Consider the following 25,439-nt stretch of genomic DNA (forward strand, 5'->3'; position numbering starts at 1 on the left):
TGAGACGGAGTTTCGCTCTTGTTACCCAGGCTGGAGTGCAATGGCGCGATCTCGGCTCACCGCAACCTCCGCCTCCTGGGTTCAGGCAATTCTCCTGCCTCAGCCTCCTGAGTAGCTGGGATTACAGGCACGCGCCACCATGCCCAGCTAATTTTTTGTAGTTTTAGTAGAGACGGGGTTTCACCATGTTGACCAGGTTGGTCTCGATCTCTCGACCTCGTGATCCACCCGCCTCGGCCTCCCAAAGTGCTGGGATTACAGGCTTGAGCCACCACGCCCGGCCTCACTCTAATTATTAAGTAACATTACAGACTTTCTTTCCTTTCTTCCTTTCTCTCTTTCTTTTTTTCTTGTCTTTTTCTTTTTCTCTTTCTTTCCTTCTTTCTCTTTCTCTCCTTCCTTCCGTCTGTCCTTCCTTCCTTCTTTCTTTCCTTTCTTCTTTCTTTCTTTCCTTTCTCTCTTTCTCTCTGTCTCTTTCCCTCCCTTGCTTCCTTCTTTTCTTTTCCATTCTTTTCTTTTTTTCTTTCCCTTTCTTCCCTCCGTTCCTCCTTGCCTCCCTCCCTTCCTCCCTTCCTCTCTCTCTCTCTTTCTTTCTTTCTTTCTTTTTCTCTTTCTTCTTCAACCTCCACCTCTCAGGTTCATGCAGTTCTCCAGTCCCAGCCTCCCAGTAGCTGAGATACAGGCGCATGCCACCACGCTGGGCTAGTTTTTTATATTTTTAGTAGAGATGGGGTTTCACTGTGTTAGCCAGGATGGTCTTGATCTCCTGACCTCATGATCCACCTGCCACGGCCTCCCAAAATGCCGGGATTACAGGTGTGAGCCACCCCAGCTGACTTTATTTATTTATTTGAGACAGGGTCATGCTCTGTCAGCTGGAGTGCATAGCATGATGACAGTGCACTACAGCCAGACCTCCCAGGCTCAAGTGATTCTCTCACCTCAGCCTGTCAAGTAACTGGACTGCAGGTGTGTACCACCACGCCTGGCTACTTTTTTGTTTTTTGTTTTTTGTTGTTTTGTTGAGACAGTGTTTTTCTGTGTTGTCCAAGCTGGTCTTGAACTCCTGGCCTCAAGTAATCTGCCTGCCTCAGCCTCCTCTAATACACCTGCCTTTGGCTCCCAAAGTGCTAGGATTATAGGCATGAGCCACCATGCCTGGCCATAAACTCTTTTTAAATAAGGGAACTGAAATTTAAAGAGTAACTTGCCCCATATCACTTGCTTTATAAGCCAGGATTTGAATCCAGTTCCTTTTGATTGTGAAGCCTAATTTCCCCCCACTATACTGTGTTATCCTAGGTAAAAAATTAAGCTACTTTTGTTTACTATTTAGGGAAACTGAAGCTAAAAAGACATGAAATGCTAGTGGTAGCTTGAACTAAAATTCCTAAGTTCTTGGCACTAATAGTTTACCCCATTTCTCAAAGTGTTCTGCTTACATGCTAATACTAAATGTAATAATAGTACCTAGGTCTATTTTGTGAGTTGGGTATGAACTACTTTTAGCATTTTTGTGATCCTTTAGTTAGCAAAATGCTTTACTACCCTGTGAAATGTACAGTAGACACTTTCTTCTGTTTGGACAAAAGAATAAGTGAACCCAGACCAGTGTAACCTATGTCAATGACATAAGGTTAGATTTCCTGAATGTAGGTATTCTAGCTGGTAACAGTTTATAACCATGGGTAGATGAAGTGAGATGATAATATTAATAGTTCCCATTTCTAGTGTATTGTGAGGATTAATTGATACAACACAGTGCCTGGCACAAGGAAAACACTAGATAAAGTTAGCAATTGTAATTATTTATGAGTTTTTCTGAAATAATGAAATGGTTACTCTTTTGATCTAGTTTATTTGAATTCTATCAGTATTACTCATTTAGTGAATTCCTACCTAACCATAGAGTCCTTTATAAGTAATACAGGATCAGTATGAAGGTAGCATTGATACCTATTATAATAGGAACACTAGGACTGTTTGGATAGGACATCATAAGGACCTAACATGCACCGAGGACTCTCTATTCTATTCTATTCATCAGTAGATGAAGACATGAGAATCCTTGCTTTCCAGGATTTAACTGAGGAGACAAGTAAGAGCATAGAGTCGGCAGGGCAGGGTGGTTTACTCCTGTAATCCCAGCACTTTGAGAGGCCGAGGCGGGTGGATCACCTGAGGTCAGGAGTTCGAGACCAGCTTGGCCAACATGGTGAAACTCTGTCTCTACTAAGAATATAAAAAAATTAGCTGGACATGGTGTTACATGTCTGTAATCCCAGTACTTGGGTAGCTGAGGAAGGAGAATCGCTTGAACTTGGGAATTGGAGGTTGCAGTGAGCCAAGGTGGTGTCACTGCATTCCAACCTAGGTGACAAAACCAGGCTCCGTCTCAAAAACAAAAACAAAAACAAAAAAATATATATATATACATATATATGTGTACATATATATACACACACATATATATGTATATATATAGTCATTGGTCCAGAGATTAAATGAAAATTTCTGGTGGAAGGCGAAAATTTATTTGAACCTTAAAGGCTGTATAATTTAACATTTCAGCTTATATAATTAAAAAATTATACCCAATATTCATTGAGGAAAAATTACAGAAATTACCAAAAGAGGCAATATAAATCATTTATTTCTCCTGCTGGATGGAATTTGATAGGCAGATAAATGCTGAATCAGTTCCTAAGCATGAGCAAGGGAAGAAGCAGGAAAGTTCAAAGCATCTTTAGAATTAATGAATAGATCATGTACTGAAATATTACAGTCTTCCAGATCTTTTTTTTTTTTTTTTTTTTTGAGACGGAGTTTCGCTCTTGTTACTCAGGCTGGAGTGCAATGGCGCGATCTCAGCTCACCGCAACCTCCGCCTCCTGGGTTCAGGCAATTCTCCTGCCTCAGCCTCCTGAGTAGCTGGGATTACAGGCATGTGCCACCATGCCCAGCTAATTTTTTGTATTTTTAGTAGAGACGGGGTTTCACCATGTTGACCAGGATGGTCTCGATCTCTCGACCTCGTGATCCACCCGCCTCGGCCTCCCAAAGTGCTGGGATTACAGGCTTGAGCCACCACGCCCGGCCTCTTCCAGATCTTTTAAAAAAAAAAATTTTTTTTTTTCAAAGACAGGGTTTCACCATGTTGGTCAGGCTGGTCTTGAACTCCTCACCTCAGGTGATCCACCCACCTTGGCCTCCAAAGTGCTTGGATTACAGGCGTGAGCCACCACGCCCAGCCAGTCTTCCAGATCTTAAGGAAAAAAGCAGTGTGTAAAGCAGTGAGAACAGAATATAATTTGTGTTAAGAAAAAGTACATACATAATTTTTCTTTGTAAGATACATGGGAAATTGTTTAATAATGGTTATTGAAGGAAGGAAACCTCAAGGTCAGTGGGAGAGAGACTATAATTTTGATTTTATGCCTTTATGAGGTTTGAATTATTGTGTCTGTGTTTCCATTTTTAAAACTTCAGATATTCAGATATAAAATTCACACTTTTAAAGTGTATAATTAAGTGGTTTTGAATTTTTCACAGGATTTGCAACTAACACCACTATAATTGCAGGACATTTTTCTTTTTTTTTATTAAAATTAATTTTATTTATTACGTTTAGAATATTTAAAGAAGTTTATCTAGGTCCATGTTTGTCATTTTAAATTACCCCATTGCTTAAATACTGTAAACCTTGAATTCCTTTGGTATGGAAATTGTGTTGGGCTTTTCAGACATGTTAAAGGTCACTGAAACTTTTAATAGATATGAATGTTGTTAAATACAATCTTTAGGGAAATTCAGTTTGAGTACTTTTAAACTGTATAAAAACAAGGCCAATTCCAAGCATAAAAATATGTCCTATAAATATGATTTCTCAATTTTAAGTAATTTATAAAAATCAGGTAAGATTCTAGTAGTAATATACCTTGAACAGTTTATGTGTGCTAAGAATCGTTCTGATAAGAAACAAGAAATAAAGCTGTGATATAAGGCATGCTTCACATTTATGCACAGCACATAACCTAGCAAAATGGATAAACAGTTCTTTTTGAATCAACTATCCATATTTCCTCTAGACATTTAATCAGATCATTTCCAAGGGGAGGAAATTACATTGCTTTTTTTTTTTTTAATGGAACACTTCACAAATTTTCGTGTCATCCTTGCACAGGGGCCATGCTAATCTTCTCTGTATCGTTCCAATTTTATTATATATGCTGCTGAAGCGAGCACAGGACATTTTTCTTAACCCAAAAAGAAAACACATACCCATTCCCCTTTTTCCCTAGTGCCTGGCAGCCACTAATATACTTTGTCTCTATGCTTTTGCCTGTTATGTACTTTTCCTGGGAGTGTAATCATACATGTTCTTCCATGTCATAGTATGTATCTGCACTTTACTCCTCTTTGTGGTTGAATAATATGCCATTGTATGGATATATCACATTTTGTATATTCATTACTTAATGGAAATTTGGATTGTTTCCTTTTTCTTTTCTTTTTTTTAAAACAGGGTCTTGTTCTTTGTCCAGGCTGGAGTGCAGTGGCATGATCATAGCTCAGTGCAGCATTGACCTCCTGGGCTCAAGCAACCCTCCTGCCTCAGACTCCTATGTAGCTGGGACTGCAAGTGCCTGCCACCATGCCTGGCTAATTTTTAATTTTTTTTTTGAGGAGACAGAGTCTCTCTATGTTGCCCAGGCTTGTTGATATTTTTTGGTTATTATGAATAATGCTACTGTGAAAATTTGTGTACCAGTTTTTCACTTTTCTTGGACATATACCTAGCATTAAAATTGCAGGTCTATACTGTAACTCTGTGCTGTAACTTCTTGAGAAACCGCTAAACTGTTTTCCACTAGTGTTACATGAGGGTTCCAATTACTCTGCATGTTTGCCAACCCTTGTTATTGTCTGTCCTTTCGATTACAGCTGTCCTAGTGGGTATGAGTAGTGTCTTACTGTGATTTTATTTGCATTTCCCTAATAACTAATGCTAAACCGTGTTTTTTCATATGCTTCTTGGCCATTTTCATTTTAACTTTTTGGAGAAGTATCTATTCACACTTTTGCTCATTTTAAAATTGTGTTGTCTTTTTATCATTATATTGTAAGAGTTCTTTATGTATTCTGTGTACTAGACCCCTACTGGATATATGAATTATGTCTTTTTTTTTTTTTTTTTTTTTTTTTGAGATGGAGTCTTACTCCATCACCCAGGCTGGAGGGCAGTGGTGTGATCTCGGTTCGCTGCAACCTCCACCTCCTGGGTTCGAGCAATTCTCCTGCCTTAGCCTCCTGAGTAACTGGGATTACAGGCGCATGCCCCCATTCCCGGCTAAATTTTTATATTTTTAGTAGAGATGGGGTTTCACCATGTTAGCCAGGACGGTCTTGAGCTCCTGACCTCGTGATCTGCCCACTCAGCCTCCCAAAGTGCTGGTATTACAGGCATGAGCCATGGTGCTCGCCCATGAATTGTGTGTTGGCCTATTCTTCTCACAAAATACCATAAACTGGGCAGCTTATAAAAAATGTATGTTTATTTCTCATAGCTCTGGAGGCTGGGAAGTCCTGGCTGATGTGGGGTTTGGTGAGGGTACTCTTTCTGGTTCATAGATGGCGCCTTCTAGCAGTATCTTCACATGGTGAAGAGCTAGCTCTCTGGTCTGTTTTATAAGAACACTAATCCCAGGCAGAGCCCTCATAACCTGATCACCTCCCAAAGGCTACCTATACACCTCCTAATACCACCATCACCTTGGGTTTTTTTTTTTTTTTTTGCGGAGGGGGGGTTGTTATTAAAACAAGGTTTTAAATTTTGATGATGTCCAATTTATTTATGTTTCCTTTTGTTGTTTGTGCTTTTGGTGGGATGTTTAAGAAACCTAATTCAAGGTCATGAAGATTTTTTACTATGTTTTCTTCTAAGAATTGTATCGATTTAGCTCTTACATTTAGGCCTTTGATTCACTTTGAGTTGACTATTGTATATGCCATGAATTAGAGCTGTTATTTTTTTAAACTTTATTTTGAGATAATTTTAAACTTAAGAGTTATAAACGTAACTTACTCAACTTCACCTGGAGTTAAACTTTGTGCTTCAAAGAACATACAATTCATTGTTGCCACTACTGCTGCTGCTATTCTGACAGTTCTAGTTTCTCACAAGTTTCTATTCATAATCATGCTCAGCACCTTGTACCATCTCTATACCTCACCTTTCCTTCCCAGTTGCTGTTAGGCTGTCTATTGCATTCATAATTCCTATAGCTCTCACCAGTAGTGGCTGAGCCCCTCCTTCCCAGCCTGTATTTTTGACACATTCAAGGTTAAAAATTCTCTAGCAGCTTCTTTAACATAGCCCACAATCTCCTACATAGTCTTCTCTCTCCTTACTTCTTCAGGCTCACCTTGCCCCACTCCATCAGTGAGAAACAATGAACCATTGGTATGGAAGTTACACCCTCATGTTATGGAAGCAGAAACTTAGACATAGACTGGCTAAGGATTTCCCACAAGGACACATCTAAAGGACGAAAACATAGTTTTGATCATAGTACTGTACTTTCCATCTTTCCCCATTTCCTCTAAGAGTTTGAAGATGTTGAGCTGTATTCTTTTATTCTTGCCCAAAGTCAAGGTGAGTAAGTGTGAACTTTAAAGAAAATTTGGGCTTTAAAGAAAAAATTGAAGTGAAGAAGAGATGATAGGAAGAAGCTGAAGATTTGGCTTATTTTGATGAGTTAGTGATGGTTGAATGAGAAGTAATAACAGTGAAGAAGAAAGAAGGCAAAATGCTCATATTTTGTCTGCTGCCTTCTGTGAGGGCAGGTGGGACTATCTAGTTAACTGTGTTTCCTAGAAGCTAGTAAGATGAAAGAATAGGATCTGTGCATATGGCAACCATACCAGTGCCTCCTATTTTCAAATATTTGTCTTGTCTTCCCACAAACCATCTGTATTGGTTGCTATGGCTACTGTACGAAAATACCAGACTGGGTGTCTTGTTTTTGTTTTTGTCTCGAGACAGGGTCTTGCTCTGTCACCCAGGGTGGAGAGCGGTGGCTCTCATCTGGGCTCACTGCAACCTCCACCTCCTCAGTTCAAGCAATACTCATGTCCCAGCTTCCTGAGTAGCTGTGATTACAGGTGTGTGCTACCATGCCCAGCTAATTTTTGTATTTTTAGTGAAGATGGGATTTCGCCATGTTGGCCAGACTGGTCACTCTTGGCCTCAAGTAATCTACCTGCCTTAGTCTCCCAGAGTGCTGGGATTATAGGCATAAGTCATCACACCTGGCCTGGATGTCGTAAATAACAGAAATCTGTTTCTCTTGGTTCTGGAGGCTGGCGGAAGTTTAAAATCAAGGTGCTGGCCAATTTTGTTCCTGGTGAGGATTCTCTTCCTGACTTGCAGACAGCTGTGTTCTTGCTATATCCTCACATGGTGGAGAAAAAGAGAGAGATCTCTCTTGTGTTTCCTCTTATAAGGGCACTAATGCCATCGTGTGAGCTCTACACTCGTGACCTAATTACCTCCCAAAGGCCTCGTCTCTATATATGATTGGAGGTTAGAGCTTTAACGTGAATTTGTGGGAGACATACAATTCAGTCCATAGCACCATCTAACTGGACTAGATATCTCTGCAGTTGAGCCCCAACTGTATTTCTTCTCCCTTGATTGCCTGAAAAAAAAAAATCTTGCCAGGCGCAGTAGCCCAAGCCTGTAATCCCAGCACTTTGGGAGGCCAAGGCGGGTGGATCATGAGGTCAAGAGATCCAGACCATCCTGTTCAACATGGTGCAACCTCGTCTCTACTAAAAATACAAAAAAATTAGCTGGGCATGGTGGCGCATGCCTGTAATCCCAGCTGCTCGGGAGGCTGAGGCAGGAGAATTGCCTGAACCCAGGAGGCGGAGGTTGCGGTGAGCCAAGATCGCGCCATTGTACTCCAGCCTGGGTAACAAAAGCGAAACTGTTGTTTCAAAAAAAAAAAAAAAAAAAATCTCATCTTAAACTATTTTCATTCTCTGTGTAGAAACCAACCACCATTTTATGCCCTCTCTAAGGGGAAGGCCGTGTGTGAGGTGCTCTTTATGGGTCTTGAAGAATGTGTTTCTCAGAAAAAAAATAGCTGTTTATCAAGGCATTTATGTGCTGGGAGAACCTCCTTATTGGTTTCTGATAAGCTGTAGAGATCTGTGTTAAAATTTAAACATCAAGAATATACTCTCTAAATTTGTATTTATCCTGGAAAAAGTATTAGGAGAAATTATCCTATGACTGCCAAAAGAACTTGGTATCTAGTCTAAGTGGATTATAACAGAAAGTCCTTTTTTTTTTTTTTTTTTTAAATAAAAGAAATCATTTTCTTTAGGAATGGCTAAATGAGATGTGTTAGACTGGTTTAATGAGATAGTGTGATGAGTTAGTGATATTGTAATGAGTTAGTGATTTTGAGAAAAATGGCTGAATAGTTCAGCATTTAGATGGTTGGTTATTTAAGATGATATAACAGCTTGCAAAGAATAGGATATAATTAACCTCTACCAAGTGCTTCTAGTTAGGAACTGAGAAGGATTATATTAATCTCAGCTGGTAAAGGAAAGAGTCAATGCAATCTGATACAAAGCCAGGAAAAATGTTGAGATCTAGTGAATTAAGATGTAGTACTCCTTTGCGCCATCAAAATAAAAAAGTATTCATGATTCTTTGTGTTAAAAGTGACAGGAAGGCTGGACGTGGTGACCTGTAATCCCAACACTTTGGGAGGTGGAGGCAGGAGGATCATTTGAGGCCAGGAGTTTGAGACCATCCTGGGCAACATGGCAAGACTCAATCTCTACAGAATGTTTAAAAATTAGCCAGGTGTGGTGGTGCATGCCTGTAGTCCCAGCTACTGAGAAGGCTAAGGTAGGAGGATCGCTTGAGCCCTGGAGGTCAAGGCTGCAGTGAGCCGAAATTGTGCCACTGCACTCTAGCCTTGGTGACAGAGTGAGGCCCACTTCCCCACCCCCCCAAAAAGACAAAAAGGCCCAAACTGGCATAAGAAAACAAAGTTTATTGATTCATGTTATTGCAAAGTTCACAGGTAAGCCTGATTCAAGGCACAACTGAATTTATAGTTGAGATAATGTAAGGACTTGGTTTCTCTCCATCTTTCTGCTGTCTTTGACTGTAGAGAACTGATTAAAATGATAGGACATAGGAATAGAAGGTGGAACTTACTAGAAGATACCATTAGAGCCTTACATATCAATGGGAAATAGTTTTTTGTTTGTTTGGAGCAAATAGTGTTGGGAATGTTGACAATTTTAAAAATAACAGTTGGCGGCTGGGCATGGTGGCTCATGTCTGTAATCCCAGCACTTTGGGAGGCCAAGGTGGGTGGATCACTTCAGGTTAGGCATTCGAGACCAGCCTGGCCACCATGGTGAAACCCTGTCTCTACTAAAAGTACAAAAATTAACTGGGTGTGGTGGTGCACACCTGTAATCCAGCTAGTTGGGTGGCTGAGGCACAAGAATCACTTGAACCCAGGAGGCAGAGGTTGCAGTGAGCTGAGATCATGCCATTGCATTCCAGCCTGGGTAACAGAGCAAGACTGTCTCAAAAAGATAAATAAATAAAAAAAAATAAAAAGTAGCAGTTTGAGCTATAGCTCAGAATTTAAAAAAAAAGCACATAAAATGTTAGAAGAAAATATGCAAAAACTTAGTTGGTTGTTTTCCAAGTTTCAGTCATTTATTGTCATATTTGTACGATTAATATTTTTCTTTGGATTCTTCACATCTTTCTGTCTCCTTTTTTACTTAGTTATACCTTTTTTTTTTTTTTTTTTTTTTGAGACAGTTTCGCTCTTGTTACCCAGGCTGGAGTGCAATGGCGCGATCTCGGCTCACCGCAACCTCCACCTCCTGGGTTCAGGCAATTCTCCTGCCTCAGCCTCCTGAGTAGTAGCTGGGATTACAGGCATGTGCCACCATGCCCAGCTAATGTTTTGTATTTTTAGTAGAGACGGGGTTTCACCATGTTGACCAGGATGGTCTCGATCTCTTGACCTCGTGATCCACCCGCCTCGGCCTCCCAAAGTGCTGGGATTACAGGCTTGAGCCACCGCGCCGGGCCTTACTTAGTTATATCTTAAGCATTTGTGTCTATGCTATATTGATTTCAAGTGTTACTTTTTTTTTCTAGTACACATTAAAATAAGTACAGTACATGTAACTACTAAAATTTTTAAAGGGCTGTGCACCATATAATAGCTCCACTGGCATATGTGCCATGCCTTAGGAAACAAGGATTTAACTGTTAAAAGATGAGAGAAGGACTTTTTCTAAGACGTCTTGGAACAGCAAAAGGACAACTATTTCTTTTTCCTGTTTTCAGATATCTTAAAGAATTGTTTTAACTAGTGGACTTTTTCTTTTTTTAAGACAGAATCTTATTCTGTCACCCAGGCTAGAGTGCAGTGGCAAAATTTTGGCTTACTACAACCTCCGCCTCCCGGGTTCAAGTGATTCTTATGCCCCAGCCTCCCAAGTAGCTGGGATTACAAGTGTCCACCACCACGCCTGGCTAAGTTTTTTGTATTTTTACTAGAGACATGGTTTCACAACGTTGGCCAGGCTAGTCTCCAACTCCTGGCCCCAAGTGATCACCCACCCCGGCCTCCCAGAGTGCTAGAATTAGGCCAAGAAGGACTTTTTTTTTTTTTTTTTTTGAGAGAGGGTCTCACTCTGTCACTCAGGCTGGAGTACAGTGGCATGATCTTGGTTCACTGCAACCTCTATCTCCTGTGATCAAGCAGTCCTCCACCTACCCTCCCCAGTAACTGGAACCACAGGTGTGTGCCACCATGTTACAAAATGGTGTGCCCCATGTTACAAAATACACAACATTGTGTATATTTTGTAACATGGGGTTTCACCATATTACCCAGGCTGGTCTTGAACTTTTGGGCTCAAGGGATACTCCCACCTCAAACTCTCAAAGTGCTGGGATTACAGGCATGAACCACTGTGCCTGGCCAAGAGGACTTTCTAAGAGTAAGAGCAGGAAGAGAAATTACAAAGTGAAAAATGTAGATTTAACTACATATGGATTTAAAGTTTCTTTTCATTAAAAAAAAATGTAGGCAGGGTGTGTGGTGGCTCACACTTGTAATCGTAGCACTTTGGGAGGCCGAGGCAGGCAGATCATGAGGTCAGGAATTTGAAAGCAGCCTGTCCAATATGCTGAAACCCTGTCTCTGCTAAAAAATACAAAAACTAGTCGGGCGTGGTGGCACACGCCTGTAGTCCCAGCTACTCAGGAGACTGAGGCAGGAGAATCACTTGAACCCAGGAGGCGGAGGGTGCAGTGAACCGAGATCATGCCACTGTACTCCAGCCTGGGCGACAGAGTAAGACTCTGACTCAAAAAAAAAAAAAGAAAGAAAAAGAAATGAAACTGCAAACTACTGGGAATTTGAAAAGTTTGCAGAGTTCTGAGTCCTTTGTCTGGCACACAGGGAAGACTAAATAGTGTATGTAAGTATGTGCTGGAGGGGCCTGACTCTCCTAAGTCAGCCATTAGTACCACCAGGTGGCCTTTAAGGCACCTCTGCTATTTTGAAAATCACTGGCCTTTGATAATTGGTGTCATGAGAGAGGCATTACTGCCAATGCACACAAGATGCCTTCCATAACTCATGTATAGTGCCAGTTGACTAGTCAAGTATTGAGTGCATACTTTTCATCACTTTGATAAATGTAATGTTCATCTCCTAAGGAGGTCAGGTTGGTTATAACATAGAGCCTGGTTGGCTTGTAGAGTGTGTGCCCTTGGGTGTGGTATTTACTAGTGTTTGTTCTGATGGTAATTGATCTGGCCTAGCCCTGCTTCTTTGCAGGGGCTGTGGGGCGGGAGTTTCTTCAGAAGGTGGCTGTGGTCATTGTAGACACTAAAATAACCTGTTTAAGAAAATGTATAATGATTCTTTAAAGGGACCAGAGAGAATTAGAATAGCCTTTATTGTGGAAATGGTCCTTGAGGTTTCTTAAACTGCAGATAATTATTTTTCCTTTTCATTTTCAGTAACTAAATAGGGTGTGTATTGCTTATTGGAGTCAGCTGAAAATTATTGTTTCGCTGGGCGTGGTGGCTCAAGCCTGTAATCCCAGCACTTTGGGAGGCCGAGGCGGGTGGATCATGAGGTCAAGAGATCAAGACCATCCTGGTCAACATGGTGAAACCCCGTCTCTACTAAAAATACAAAAGTTAGCCGAGTGTGGTGGCGTGTGCCTGTAATCCCAGTGACTCGGGAGGCGAGGCTGAGGCAGGAGAATTGCCTGAACCGAGGAAGCGGAGGTTGCGGTGAGCCGAGATCATACCATTGCACTCCAGCCTGGGTAATGAGCGAAACTCCATCTCAAAAAAAAAAAAAAAATTATTGTTTCTTGGAGTAGATTCCAGCTGAAGGATTAAGTTCTCTTTATGTTATAGGCTCCCGAAGAAAAGACTTAGTAAGCTTTGAGTTATTAGTAATTCAATTGGTAAATGATTCTTGGTAACTTATGAGTTTACCAATCTTTTGGAGATAATTTTAAACCAAAAAATTTTTTTACCTAATATAATTATTACTTAATACTCCCAGCTTTCCCCCTTGTTTTATTATTAAAGTTTATAAACTGTTTCTTTTTTTTTTTTTTTTTTTTGTCTTTTTAACTTTTATTTTAGATTTTGGGGTACATGTGAAAGTTTGTTGCATAGGTAAGCTCATGTCATAGGGATTTGTTGTGCAGATTATTTCATCACCCAGGTGTTAACCCCGGTACCCAGTAGTTATCTTTTCTACTCTTCTCCCTCCTCCCACCCTCCACCATCAAGTGGACTCCAGTATCTATTGTTTCCTTCTTTGTGTTCATAAGGTCTCATCATTTAGCTCCTCCTGCTTATAAAAGGCCCACTGTGCCTGGCCAGAACTATTTATTAAAAAAAAAAAAAATACTCTTGGCTGGGCATGGTAGCTCAGGCCTATAATCCCAGCCATTTGGAAAGCCGAGGCGGGTGGATCACCTGAGGTCAAGAGTTCGAGACCAGCCTGACCAAAGTGGTGAAACCCTGTCTCTACTAAAAATAGAAAGTTAGCTGAGTGTGGTGGTGCCTGCCTTGAATCCCAGCTACTCGGGAGGCTGAGGCAGGAGAATCTCTTGAACCTGGGAGGTGGAGGTTGCAGTGAGCTGAAATGGTGCCATTGCACTCCAGCCTGGGCAACAGGAGTGAAACTCATTCTCAAAAAATGAAAAATATTCTTAATTATTGCGGATATATAATAGTTGCACTCATATATGGGATACATGTGATATTTTGATGCAGACATGCAACATATAATGATCAAATTAGGGTTATTGGGACATCTATCACCTCAAGCATTTATCATTTCTCTGTGTTAGGAACTTTGTAGTTCTATTTTTCAGTATTTTGAAATACACAATAAATTATTGTTAACTATAGTTGTCCTATTGTGCTACCAAACACTAGATCTTATTCCTCCTATCTAACTGTATTTTTGTACCCCTCCATTCTTTCTTTGTTCTGCCCTCCCAAACTCTTACTAACCTTCCCAGCCTCTGGTAACTCACCATCATTATTCTTTCTATCTCTATGAGTTCCTCTTTTTAGCCCTCACATATGAGTGAGAACATGTGATCTTTGTCTTTCTGTGCCTGGCTTATTTCACTTAACATAATGTTCTCCAGTTCTACCCATGCTGATGCAAATGACAGGATTTCATTTTTTTTTTTTTTTTAATGTTTTTGAGACAGACTGTCACTCTGTCACCCAGGCTGGAGTACACTGCTACAATCTCGGCTCACCGTAACCTTCGCCTCCTGGGTTCAAGTGATTCTCATGTCTCAGGCTCCCAGATAGCTAGGATTACAGGCATGAGCCACCACACCCAGCTAATTTTTGTATTTTTATTAGAGATAGGATTTCACCATGTTGACCAGGCTGGTATTGAACTCTGCCCATCTCGGCCTCCCAAAGTGCTGGGATGACAGGTGTGAGCCACCATGCTGGCCTGGATTTAATTTTTTTCTTTTCTTTTCTTTTTTTTTTTTTTTGAGACAGAGTCTCACTCTGTTGCCCAGGCTGGATTGCAGTGGCACGATTTCAGCTCACTGCAACCTCCACTTCTAGGTTCAAGCACTTCTCCTGCCCCAGCCTCCTAAGTAGCTGGGATTACAGGCACGTGTCCCCATGCCCAGCTAATTTTTGTACTTTTAGTAGAGATGGGATTTCACTATGTTGTTCAGGCTGATCTTGAACTCCTGACCTCGTGATTTACCCGCCTTGGTCTCCCAAAGTGCTGGGATTACAGGCATGAGCAACCAAGCCTGGCTTGGATTTCATTTTTTTAATGGCTGAATAATATCCCATTATGTATATTTACTGCATTTTCTTTATCCATGCGTCTGTGAACTCTTTCTGAGAGTGATTTGACCATATCCAACTACTATTTAGATTAATGTTTATTATATATGTGTGTATATATATACACACACACAATTTTTTTGAGACAGAGTCTTATCTGTCACCCAAACTGGAGTGCAGTGTCGCAATCTTGGCTTACTACAACCTCCATCTTCCGGGTTCAAGTGATCCTCCCACCTCAGCCTCCTAAGTAGCTGAGACAACAGGCATGGGCTACCATGCCTGGCTAATTTTTGTATTTTTAGTAGAGACAGGGTTTCTCCATGTTGGCTAGTCTGGTCTTGAACACCTGACCTCAAGTGATCACCTGCCTTGGCCTCCCACGGTGCTGAGATTACAAGCTCAAGCCACTGTACTGGGCCTATAATATGTTTATAACTAATGTTTATTATAATATGTTTAATAAAATTTAACTCTTTTCTTCCAGGTAATTTATCCTCAGCATTCCAAACTTACTGACAAAGAAGTAAGTAAAAGTACTGCTCTGTATAGTTTACTGTTATATTTCTGTTTGTTTTCATTGGTTATGTGTGTGTCAGCATACATAGCTTTTGTTTTCTTTTTCAGAAAACCAATATTTGCTATTTGTCTTTTCCAGATTCAAATTCAGGTAACTATTTTTCACATAGTGTTTCTGTTTAATTTTATACTGAAAATACTAGTAATACTGTTAAAGTATTGATTAAAATAGCATATTAGAATGCAAACACAGATTCAGCCAAATAGATCAACGATTTTGATTCCTATTTTAATGATAACTAGTCCTGTCATCATTGATTGTAGTTGCTTCAACTCTTAAAATAACTGTTATGGTGTGATGAGGCAAACCATCAAGAAACAATAAACTCTTGAAATAGTGAAGAGGTTGCAAATCAGTGACACTGATATACTTGGGATTCATGGAGTATGTATTAAATAGTTTATAGAATATATAGTTTATTTTCAGTTCAGAATCTGGGAGCTTACCAGGAACTCTGTAAAAGCAGTGCATTTTTAAAAAGCCAGGATAAGTTTGGTTAGGAAGCAAGGCCATAAATTATTTGCAATAGTTTATATGGGTTAATATATATAAAGCCTTGGAATAGTGCTTGGTATATAGAAAAAAACATATAAGGGCCTGCTTATTGTTGAGCTTGATTTTGCTGGTCTCTTTCAAGCTATTCATTTTGTGTGTCCTAATCATTGACATCCTTCAGGTTACCTCTTGTGTTTCACTTTCAAACTAGCTTTTTTTGGCTTGCAGTGACCAAAACGTTCAGTTTCTCAGGCCACACACAGTTATAAAGCAGAGACAATCTAGTTTTCTTTCCTTTTGTGGTTACTTCTGATATTCTGTTAATTCATTCATTTAATCTGATTTGAGAGATTTGACATTTAATTTTTTTTTTTTTTTTTAGCATTTTCTCCTTTCTGTGTAAATTCTGCAAGAATTTTTTTTCTATACATTTGTAACTCAGCTTTAGTGAACTATATGAAAGAAAAGTGAAATCTTGGTAAATTACATATTGCCTTTTAGAGATTCCACTGAGGCGTTTTTTCTGACCTGGAATTATTTTAATGTTTTTGCCCATTAATGAAATAGTGATACAGAGGTCTTGTAGGAATGTATCTTCTTCATTTCAGTTAACATTTTTCTTATAGAATCTGCACATACACTTTTTTTTTTTTCTTTTTTCTTTTTAAGATGGCATTTTGCTCTTGTTGCCCAGGCCGGAGGGCAATGGTGCAATCTCGGTTCACTGCAACATCCTCCTCCAGGGTTCAAACGATTCTTGTGCCCCAGCCTCCTGAGTAGATGGGATTACAGGCATGTGCCACCATGCTTGGCTAATTTTATATTTTTAATAGAAATGGGGTTTCTCTATGTTGATCAGGCTGGTCTTGAACTCCCAACATCAGGAGATCCTCCCTCCTCAGCCTCCCAAAGTGCTGGGATTACAGGTGTGAGCCACTGTGCCTGGCCTTACACTGTGATAGGTTAGATTTCCAGGACTCAGAGTAAGCTGAGTTGTATAGATGACAGGATGGACTGACTTTCTGTATGGAATCCCAACAAATTACACTGGATGTTCCTTTCTTTCACATCATAGCTGGTTGTCATGGCTCCTCTCTCTTTTTCCCTTCTCTACATGAGCATGAAGGGGATCAGAATATGCTATCCCCAAATATATCACTTATGCTTAAGGATTATTTTGAGCTGAAGGCAATTGAGAAACAGCAGATGCAAAAAGAGCTCTTTACCCTCCCCCATATGCCTAAAAGCAGGGCATACATTTCCTTTTGTGAAGGTCACCCCTCCCCTTTCCCATACCAGGAAGAAGAGAAAGATTTTGAATCACCAGAGAAAACATCACTGGAGATGCCACCAGCTTGATTCTGCATAAATAAGCCTTGCTAAAATAACCCTTATCTTTCATTAGTTTCACCCATGTGTTTACCTTCCCACAATTTACCACCCTTAGAAATCCAAATCTTTTTTCCTTTGTGTAGTCACTGTATTTTAGTTTCCTTTGTTAAAATGGTTTCTAAGCTCCCAAGTTTAACCATCTCTTTGGGTTTTTATGTTTTCTCTGAATCCTTTGTGTGCATTCAAACTAAATCTTTTCTTGTTAATCTGTTGTCTGTTTCCCAGGCCCCAGTTACTGAACCTAAGATGGTAGACGAAAAGTCCCCTACACTTACCCATTAAGGCTAAGAAGTTAATTCTGTAGTGTTTAAATAGTCTATATCTAGTTTTATAGTCTCTGTGTGTGTCGTTTTCTTTTTGGAAGTTAAGTTCAAATGGAAATCTTTGTAAATCAAAAAAATTTTAAAGTATTTTTGGCTTATGAATGACCTATGCAGTCTTGCTTTGTCCAGTCACCCAGGTTGGAGTGCAGTGGCATGATCTCAGCTCACTGCAACCTCTACCTCCCAGTGCAAGTGATTCTTCTGCCTCGGTCTCCCAAGTAGCTGGGACCACAGGTGCCCATTACCATGCCCAGCTAATTTTTTTTTTTTTTTTTTTTTCTGAGACAGAGGCTCACTCTGTCACCCAGGCTGTAGTGCAGCGGCATGATCTAGGCTCACTGCAACCTCCGCCTCCCAGGTTCAAGTGATTCTCCTGCCTCAGCCTCCCGAGTAGCTGGGACTGCAGGCATGTGCCACCATGCCTGGCTAATTAAGGCCAATTTTTTTATGTTTGGTAGAGATGGGGTTTTACCATGTTGGCCAAGTTGGTCACAAACTCCCAACCTCAAGTGATCCACCCACGTCTGCCTCTCAAAGTGATGGGATTATAGGCATGAATCACAATGCTCAGCTGATTTTTTTTTCTCATAGATATTTTTAAATGCTTTTTTTAATGTGCCACACATTAAATGAAGTGTGGTTCATATGACTTGAAGTATGGTTGGTACTTACAAGTAAAATTACAAAAGACCTGAAAGCAGACCCCTTGCTGTCTTAACAGATCATCATTAATCTAGGTAGCAAGAGACTATATGTTTTGTAAATATTTGAAGTTACTATTCCCAGTTGTGGTTATCCAAACAGTTTGTTTCTGTTATGTGTTTATTAATTGAAGGTTGGAGGCCAGGTTCGGTGGCTCACACCTGTAACCTCACCACTTTGGGAGGCTGAGGCAGATGGTAACTTGAGGTCATGAGTTTGAGACTGGCCTGGCCAACATGGTGAAACCCTATCTCTATTAAAAATACAAAATTAGCCGAGCATGGTGATGTGTGCCTGTAGTCCCAGCTACTCAGGAGACTGAGACAGGAGAATTGCTTGAACCAGGGATGCGAAGGTTGCAGTGAGCTGAGATCGTGCCACTCCAGCCTGGGTGACAGAGCAAGACTCCTTCTCAAGAAAAGGAAGTTGGGATTGCTGTACCAACTTTGAAATGGATTTAATTTTTCCCAGGATAGCGTTTATTGCTATAGAAGGAAATCCAGACACAGTACAGCAGTCTTTAGGAAAGAGACATAAATCAAGCCTTGTATACACCTAAAATACCGTTTTAGACTGCATGAAAAAATGACACAGATAAAAATGCTTTTGAGGCCAGGCATGGTGGCTCACGCCTGTAATTTCAGTACTTTTGGAGGCCGAGGCAGGTGGATCATGAGGTCAGGATTTCAAGACCAGCCTGGCCAAGATGGTGAAACCCCGTGTCTACTAAAACTACAAAAATTAACTGGTGTGGTGGCAGGTGCCTGTAATCCCAGCTACTCAGAAGGCTGAGGCAGGAGAATTGCTCCAACCCAGGTGGCAGAGACTACAGTGAGCCAAGATCATGCCACTGCATTCGGCTGGATGACAGTGAGACTCCTCAAAAAAAAAAAATCCTTTTGAGATTGCAATGGTTTGCCCTCCCCAACCCCTCCCCACCTTAGAAAAAGCTTTGTTTGGTTGTTTTTTTAGTTTTAATTTTTTTGTTCCATTTGAGTGGCTTTTATCTTTAGGAGCCTAAGTTTAATGTGTCCAGTGTTTTTTTCCTTATCATTTACCATTAATATCATCTGGATGTAGGTATTGCTGAGGCTTACGCTGTGATGAGTGCCCAAGGACAGCATCAATATATTTTAAACATGTCCAGAGAGAAAAACTCAGCATTAGTAGAGAGAGTTTGAAGCAATAATGAATCTGAAGGAAAGATTAATCCTACTTGTTGTGGATGGACTTGATATGCAGACAATATTCGTCTCAACACATTTCTTCTCTGTAAACAGGAGAGACATTACAATGTGCTTTATACTTCCCAGTAGCTAAAGTAGCACTTCTCATACCATGATGAAGGACCAGTTGGGGTTTTTAATATTTCTAGTCTGTTTGTACCCATATTTTTGTAAAACAATTTAATTGAATTATTAGAAAAATAAAATGAAAGGAAAAAACAAAGAAATATAAAATAAAAGTCTATTTTTTTTTTTTTTTTGACACAGGGTCTTGCTGTGTTGCCCAGGCTGAAGTGCAGTGCTATGATCTTGGCTCACTGCAACCTCTGCCTCCTGGGTTCAGGCAATTCTTCAGCCTCAGCCTCCTGAGTAGCTGGGATTACAGGTGCCTGCCACCACAGCTGACTAATTTTTGTATTTTTAGTAGAGACGGCCATGTTTAGTAGAGAGGATTCACCATGTTGGCCGGGCTAGTCTCAAACTCCTGAACTCAAGTGATCCACCCACCTTGGCCTCCCAAAGTGTTGGGATTACAGGTGTGAGCCACTGTGCCTGGCCTAAAAGTCCAAATTTATTACTGCAATATCAAGTTGCTGTGAAATTTTCTAAATATATATTCTCAACTTGCGTATTTATTTGGTTATGGAACAGTAACAAGAGTTTATGGACTGGTATCAGTCTATGGAATAAACTGTGAAAAACTGTGGTCTAAACTACTGTTTCTCAGCAATCCAGCTTAACCACCCTAATCACAGAGAGGGACTATATAAACTGAGGGGAGAAGGGAGGGGGCTGGCTCTTGAAGCTTCATGTTTTGTCTTAGTCTTAAACATTTTGATCTACTCTGTAGCTGTGTTTATACAAGTATAGAAATAACATTCTAAAGCCTGGTATGGTGGCTCTCGCCTATAATACCAGCACTTTGGGAGACTGAGGTGGGAGAATCACTTGAGCCCAGGAGTTCAAAACCAGCCTGGCCAACATGGCAAAATCTGGTATCTACTAAAAATACAAAAATTAGCTTGGTGTGGTGGCGTGCACCTGTAATCCCAGCTACTCAGGAGCCTAAGGCAGGAGAATCTCTTGAACCCAGGAGGTGGAGATTGCAGTGAGCCAAGATCCCACCACTGTACTCTAGCCTGGGCAACAGAGGGAGACTCTGTCTCAAAAAAACAAAAATACTCAACTTTGCATTATAGTTCTTTGTCCTCAGACAGTTCGAGGCCACAGAGCTTTGGGTATACTTACTCTTTTTCATAATTAATTGAAGTCAGTCTCTGATATATTCCACAAATAAAATCATTTGTAATCATTTCTAAAAAAAAAAAAAAAATCACATTGTTAATTTTTGTAACTGTTTATAAAAGAAAAAGTCAGTTTTCATAAAAAAATTTTTTATCTTTAAGTGAATCGTCAGCTATGGTGCTCACAGCATAATTTGTATATCTTTTTGCATCATGTAGATCTTTATTTTTCTTAGTGAGCATATTGGGTAAGATGCTTGGAATTCAGTACAGTCATAGGTCAAGTTGTGGAATTTTATTTTAGAATCTTCAAATGTTGTTGCTGGAAGTGACTTTAGAGATTATCTAATAATACTCCTTGGTTTTGTTGACAAGGAAATTGAGGTGAATCTTTCCTCCAAATGTAACCACTATCCTTTCTTATAATAATACTTTTCTTTATATTTTTATCATTCAGCCATGCATCCCTAAGCACTACTTTGAAAACATTTTATAAAAGTGGATTCGAACAATATGTGTTCTTTTGTGTTTGGTATCTTTTGCTCATTATTATGTTTGTGAATCAACATTACATGCAGCCATATTCCAAAAACTTTTAATTATATGAGGGATATGGAATAGGAAAAATAGTAAAGAGACTTAGGAGTTAAGATGCATGTTTTACTTCTTACTCTGCCTCTAACCATCAAGGATGGCTTTGAGCAAGTCACTTGAACCTATTCCCTCCAAAACATGACAGAATAGGTTAAAATGATTGATAGGATTTTTTTCAGCTCTAAAGTGGATGAAACTAGATAAATGTTATACTAAGCTATCCTTAATTTCTTTCATTTTTGTTTTCATTAGGTTGTCTTGGAGATACCCAGTTTTGTTTTAGATTTCGACAGTCTTCTGGGAGGAGGGTGTCACTGCATTGTCTCCTGGATCAATTTGACAAAGATTTACCAGTTTACTTAAAGGTTGGAAAACTAGTCATAGAAAAATGTCCATGTCAGAGGAAACTTTAGAACTCATTTATTCAGTTACCTCTGATACCATTCAGAAATATTTTGCTTTTGTTTTGCTGCTGTATTATGTAACTAAATTTACTAAGTGAGTCTTATTCATAAGGATTCATCATGTAAATGAAAGAGACTTTATACAGTTACTGTGCTTGATCTTATAACATCATTGTGAATTATTAAAATGGTGGTGGGCACCTGTAATCCCAGCTACTTGGGAGGCTGAGGCAGGAGAATTACTTGTACCTGATAGGCGGAGGTTGCAGTGAGCGGAGATCATGATGCCACTGCTCTCTATCCTAGGCAACAGAGCAAGACTCTGTCTCAAAAAGAAAAAAAGGATTAGAATGTTAAGGTAATTTTCTTTCATTTGTTAATAAATTCTTGAATTAGATGTGGGAGTGGAGTTGTACTATACAGTAAATATCATCTAGAGTTGAGGGTAGTCATTCTTGATGATAACATATAGTTGTCTCTTTTTGATTTTTAAATGGGTTTTGTTTTATAGTTATTATTTATTTAAAACATTTTAATAATTCAGATAATCTTAGAATCTAGATTTTTCTTCTTGGTACTGTATGTTTACATCTTTAACTACATGAGGAGCATTTTCATTTGGATACCCTATCAGCATATCCAGTGTGACTTTGACATAATTTGCCTGAAAACAGTTTCTACAGTTTACTTCCCTGGGTTCCACTAATTTGCCTGATAACAGTTTTACTTTTAATTTGCCTGACAACAGGTTTACTTCTCTGGTTCCTCTAATAGTAGAGATACTACCTGTGAAATGTTTCTTAGAGCCATCTCCTCCTTGCTGTCACTACTAATATATTCTTCCAACCAATAATAATAATAGCTGTTATTTGTTAGGGCTTTTTGTGTTCTAGATACTATATTAATAAGCATATATCATCTAGTTAATCCTCCCTACAGTGCTCCAAGAGAGTTCCTTTTGCAGAGGAGGGAACTGAGGGCTATTGAGGATAAGAAATTTACCCAAGGACATCCATCTCTTGTTTTATTCCAGCACAATGTGTCTTATATAGTAATGCCAGCTATTGTGTACATATATATTATAAAAATAAAATCCAAAATGACTATGCATTATTTAATTAGTAAAGGAGTATAGTACTACTTCCTTGTCCTCACTATTTGGACCTTCCAAAATAAGACCTTTATTCTATCGAAATTTCACCCTCATCTCCTTTCTACATGTGCCATATATGTGCCATATTTTAGTCAAACTGAACTATGTATTTTTTCCTGAGAGAACATGTATTTTTCTGTCTTTTTGTGTTTTTACTGAAACTCCTAGCCCTTTCAACTTGGAATGCCTTTGTCTTTAATTTATATCCATCCTTCAATGCCCAATTCAGAAACAGCTGCCTCCCTATAATCTTTATTCTTTCCCCTTGGCTTTCCTGTTACACTGTGTGCTTTTTCATGGTACCCACCCTTTTATTACAGTAATACTCATTTTTGTACTTTTCTTATTCCTCCTAAATCATGATATCTTTGAGGAAGAACTGTGTCTTATGCATCTTTATCTTCTCTAACACAATACCCTGTTCAGAGTAGGTTGTCAATATATATTTGTTTAAGGAATAATAATCAAATAAGGAACTGAGCCAAAGTGTATTCCGTTAAGATATAAATGCTTCTTAAATTTTTGGAATGCAATTTTCTTTCAGATTGTATGTTGATAAACGTTGTGATGTTTCAATATTATTGGGTTGACGTATAACTGACTATAGAAGATCCAGATTGTCCTTTAACTCCTTTTATTTTTTCTCTCGAAATTATATGTTAGGGTACCTCATTTTGTTTAAAGATTGATTCCTTATCTTTGACAATCTCAAAATTGTAGGTAGAATTTTTTAGAAACTAAATATAACATTGGGGAAAACAGAATTTGACTGTTGAACTTTCACCTAGTATAGATATGAATAAAGAATGTAAGCTAAGTAAGTTATAGGGGGAAAATCTGACTTTAGTACTTAGTTTGTGATTAGTACTTTACTATCTTTGGGCAAGTTAGGAGAGTTTTTCTGTTTTAATTTTAAGTTTTTACATACATCATATGGACCATGTCAAGAGTTGGAAGACATCATATGGACCATGTCAAGAGTTGGAAGGTTCTGATCTGGCTGTTGCTGTCATGATTATTGCTTGTTGGTGGAAAAGCATAACTAGCTCTTTGTGTATATTTCATGTCTTGATTTGGGTTTATAAAGGAACCTGATGTTAATATTAAAAGATATAGATATGGATATAGATACAGATGACACATACATATGTACTCCCACACACATTTACTTGTCACTTTCTTCATAGAAGGATCCTGCTTATTTTTATGGATATGTGTATTTCCGACAAGTTCGAGATAAAACTCTAAAAAGAGGCTACTTTCAGAAGGTAATTGTCATATACACTAATAAAAAAGTATTTTTTTATTTTGTGATTATAAAAATAAAAACTTTTAGATTTAAGAGTCTTTAAAGTCAGATTTAAGAGTCTTTAAAGTCTGGTATTTTATCTTTAAACATACTTGGGTTTATATATATGAGTGTATATATAATGTGTGTATATATGTATATATATTGTGTATATGTATATATATTGTGTGTGTATTTATGTGTGTGTGTGCGTATATATATATATATATATATATATATATATATTTTTTTTTTTTTTTTTGAGACAAAGTCTTACTCTGTCACCCAGGCTGCAGTGCAGTGGCGTGATCTCAGCTCACTGCAACCTCTGACCCCTGAGTTCAAGCAATTCTCTACCTCAGCCTCTGGAGTAACTGTGATTATAGGCTCCTGCCACTATACCTGGCTAATTTTTTGTATTTTTAGTAGAGACGGTTTCACCATCTTGGCCAGGCTGGTCTGGAACTCCTGACCTCATGATCTACCCACCTCAGCCTCCCAAAGTGCTGGGATTTGGGATTACAGGCATGAGCCACTGTGCCCAGCATATATATAAAAATATATATATGATGGAGTTTTGTCCTTGCCTCTCAGGCTGGAGTGCAGTGGCACGACTTTGGCTCACTGCTACCTCTGCCTCCCAGGTTCAAGTAGCTGGGATTACAGGCTCCGTCACCATGCCCAGCTAATTTTTGTACTTTTAGTAGAGACAGAGTTTCACCATGTTGGCCAGGCTGGTCTCGAACTCCTGACTTCAGGTGATCCACCCACGTTGACCTCCCAAAGTGCTGGGATTACAGGTGTGAGGCACTGCACCTAGCCTTGGGTTTATATTTTATCTTCTTTTTTAAAGTTATAGACACCTGTCTGTGTATGTTTAATTGCTATTGAATTTTTGTTTTCTGTGCCAGATTCCTGACTGCAAGTTACAGTTATTGGATGAGATTCTGTCAAAAGACAGAGGAATCTGCTTAATTTTGACATTTTAGAATAAGGGAAGGAATAAACAGATTGTAACATTGTTACAACTAATAAAAGCCTGAACTATTATATCCTTTTTTGAAGAGCCAATAAATAAACTTTAGCAACATCTTAGCAATTATTGTTTCTATTCCAAATGTACAATTCCTTTTGTTTCTTAAAAAGAATCAGGTAGATCACAGTGGCCCACACTTGTAATCCCAGCACTTTGGGAGGCCAAGGTGGGCAGGTTGCTTGAGCCCAGGAGTTTGAGACCAGCCTGGGCAACATGGCAAAACCCTATTTCTACCAAAAATCCACCCTCGCACCCCTCCCCTCCAAAAAATAGACTTGGTGGAGTACACCTGTAGTCCCAGCTACTCAGGAGGCTGAGGTGGGAGGATCACCTGAGCCCAAGAGGTTGAGGCAGCAGTGAGCCATGATCACACCATTACACTACAGCAGGTGTCCCCAAACTTTTTACACAGGGGGCCAGTTCACTGTCCCTCAGACCGTTGGAGGGCCACCACATACTGTGCTCCTCTCACTGACCACCAATGAAAGAGGTGCCCCTTCCTGAAGTGCGGTGGGGGGCTGGTTAAATGGCCTCAGGGGGTTGCATTCGGCCCTCGGGCCGTAGTTTG

General features: G+C 39.5%; 1 protein-coding gene and 1 non-coding gene across 10 annotated transcripts in view; one reads left to right on the forward strand and one right to left on the reverse strand.

The window, feature by feature from the left end:
• Window positions 1-25,439, forward strand: part of DENND6A (DENN domain containing 6A) — a 142,005-nt gene that overhangs the window by 73,850 nt on the left and 42,716 nt on the right. For 7 of the 9 annotated variants that reach the window (XM_074403617.1, XM_074403619.1, XM_074403618.1 and 4 more), the window contains 4 exons: window positions 14,922-14,960; window positions 15,062-15,104; window positions 21,243-21,355; window positions 23,735-23,815. In XM_074403617.1, the coding sequence (XP_074259718.1) occupies window positions 14,922-14,960; window positions 15,062-15,104; window positions 21,243-21,355; window positions 23,735-23,815 (276 nt within the window). The remainder of the gene's footprint in view (window positions 1-14,921; window positions 14,961-15,061; window positions 15,105-21,242; window positions 21,356-23,734; window positions 23,816-25,439) is intronic. The other 2 variants (XM_074403616.1, XM_039477606.2) reach the window with 1 other exon arrangement.
• Window positions 4,139-4,245, reverse strand: LOC120367221 (U6 spliceosomal RNA). Its single transcript, XR_005581650.1, has one exon. It is a non-coding gene; the product is annotated as a U6 spliceosomal RNA (small nuclear RNA).

This window comes from Saimiri boliviensis, chromosome 8, assembly GCF_048565385.1.
Source record: "Saimiri boliviensis isolate mSaiBol1 chromosome 8, mSaiBol1.pri, whole genome shotgun sequence".
In the NCBI taxonomy this organism is placed as follows: domain Eukaryota; kingdom Metazoa; phylum Chordata; class Mammalia; order Primates; family Cebidae; genus Saimiri; species Saimiri boliviensis.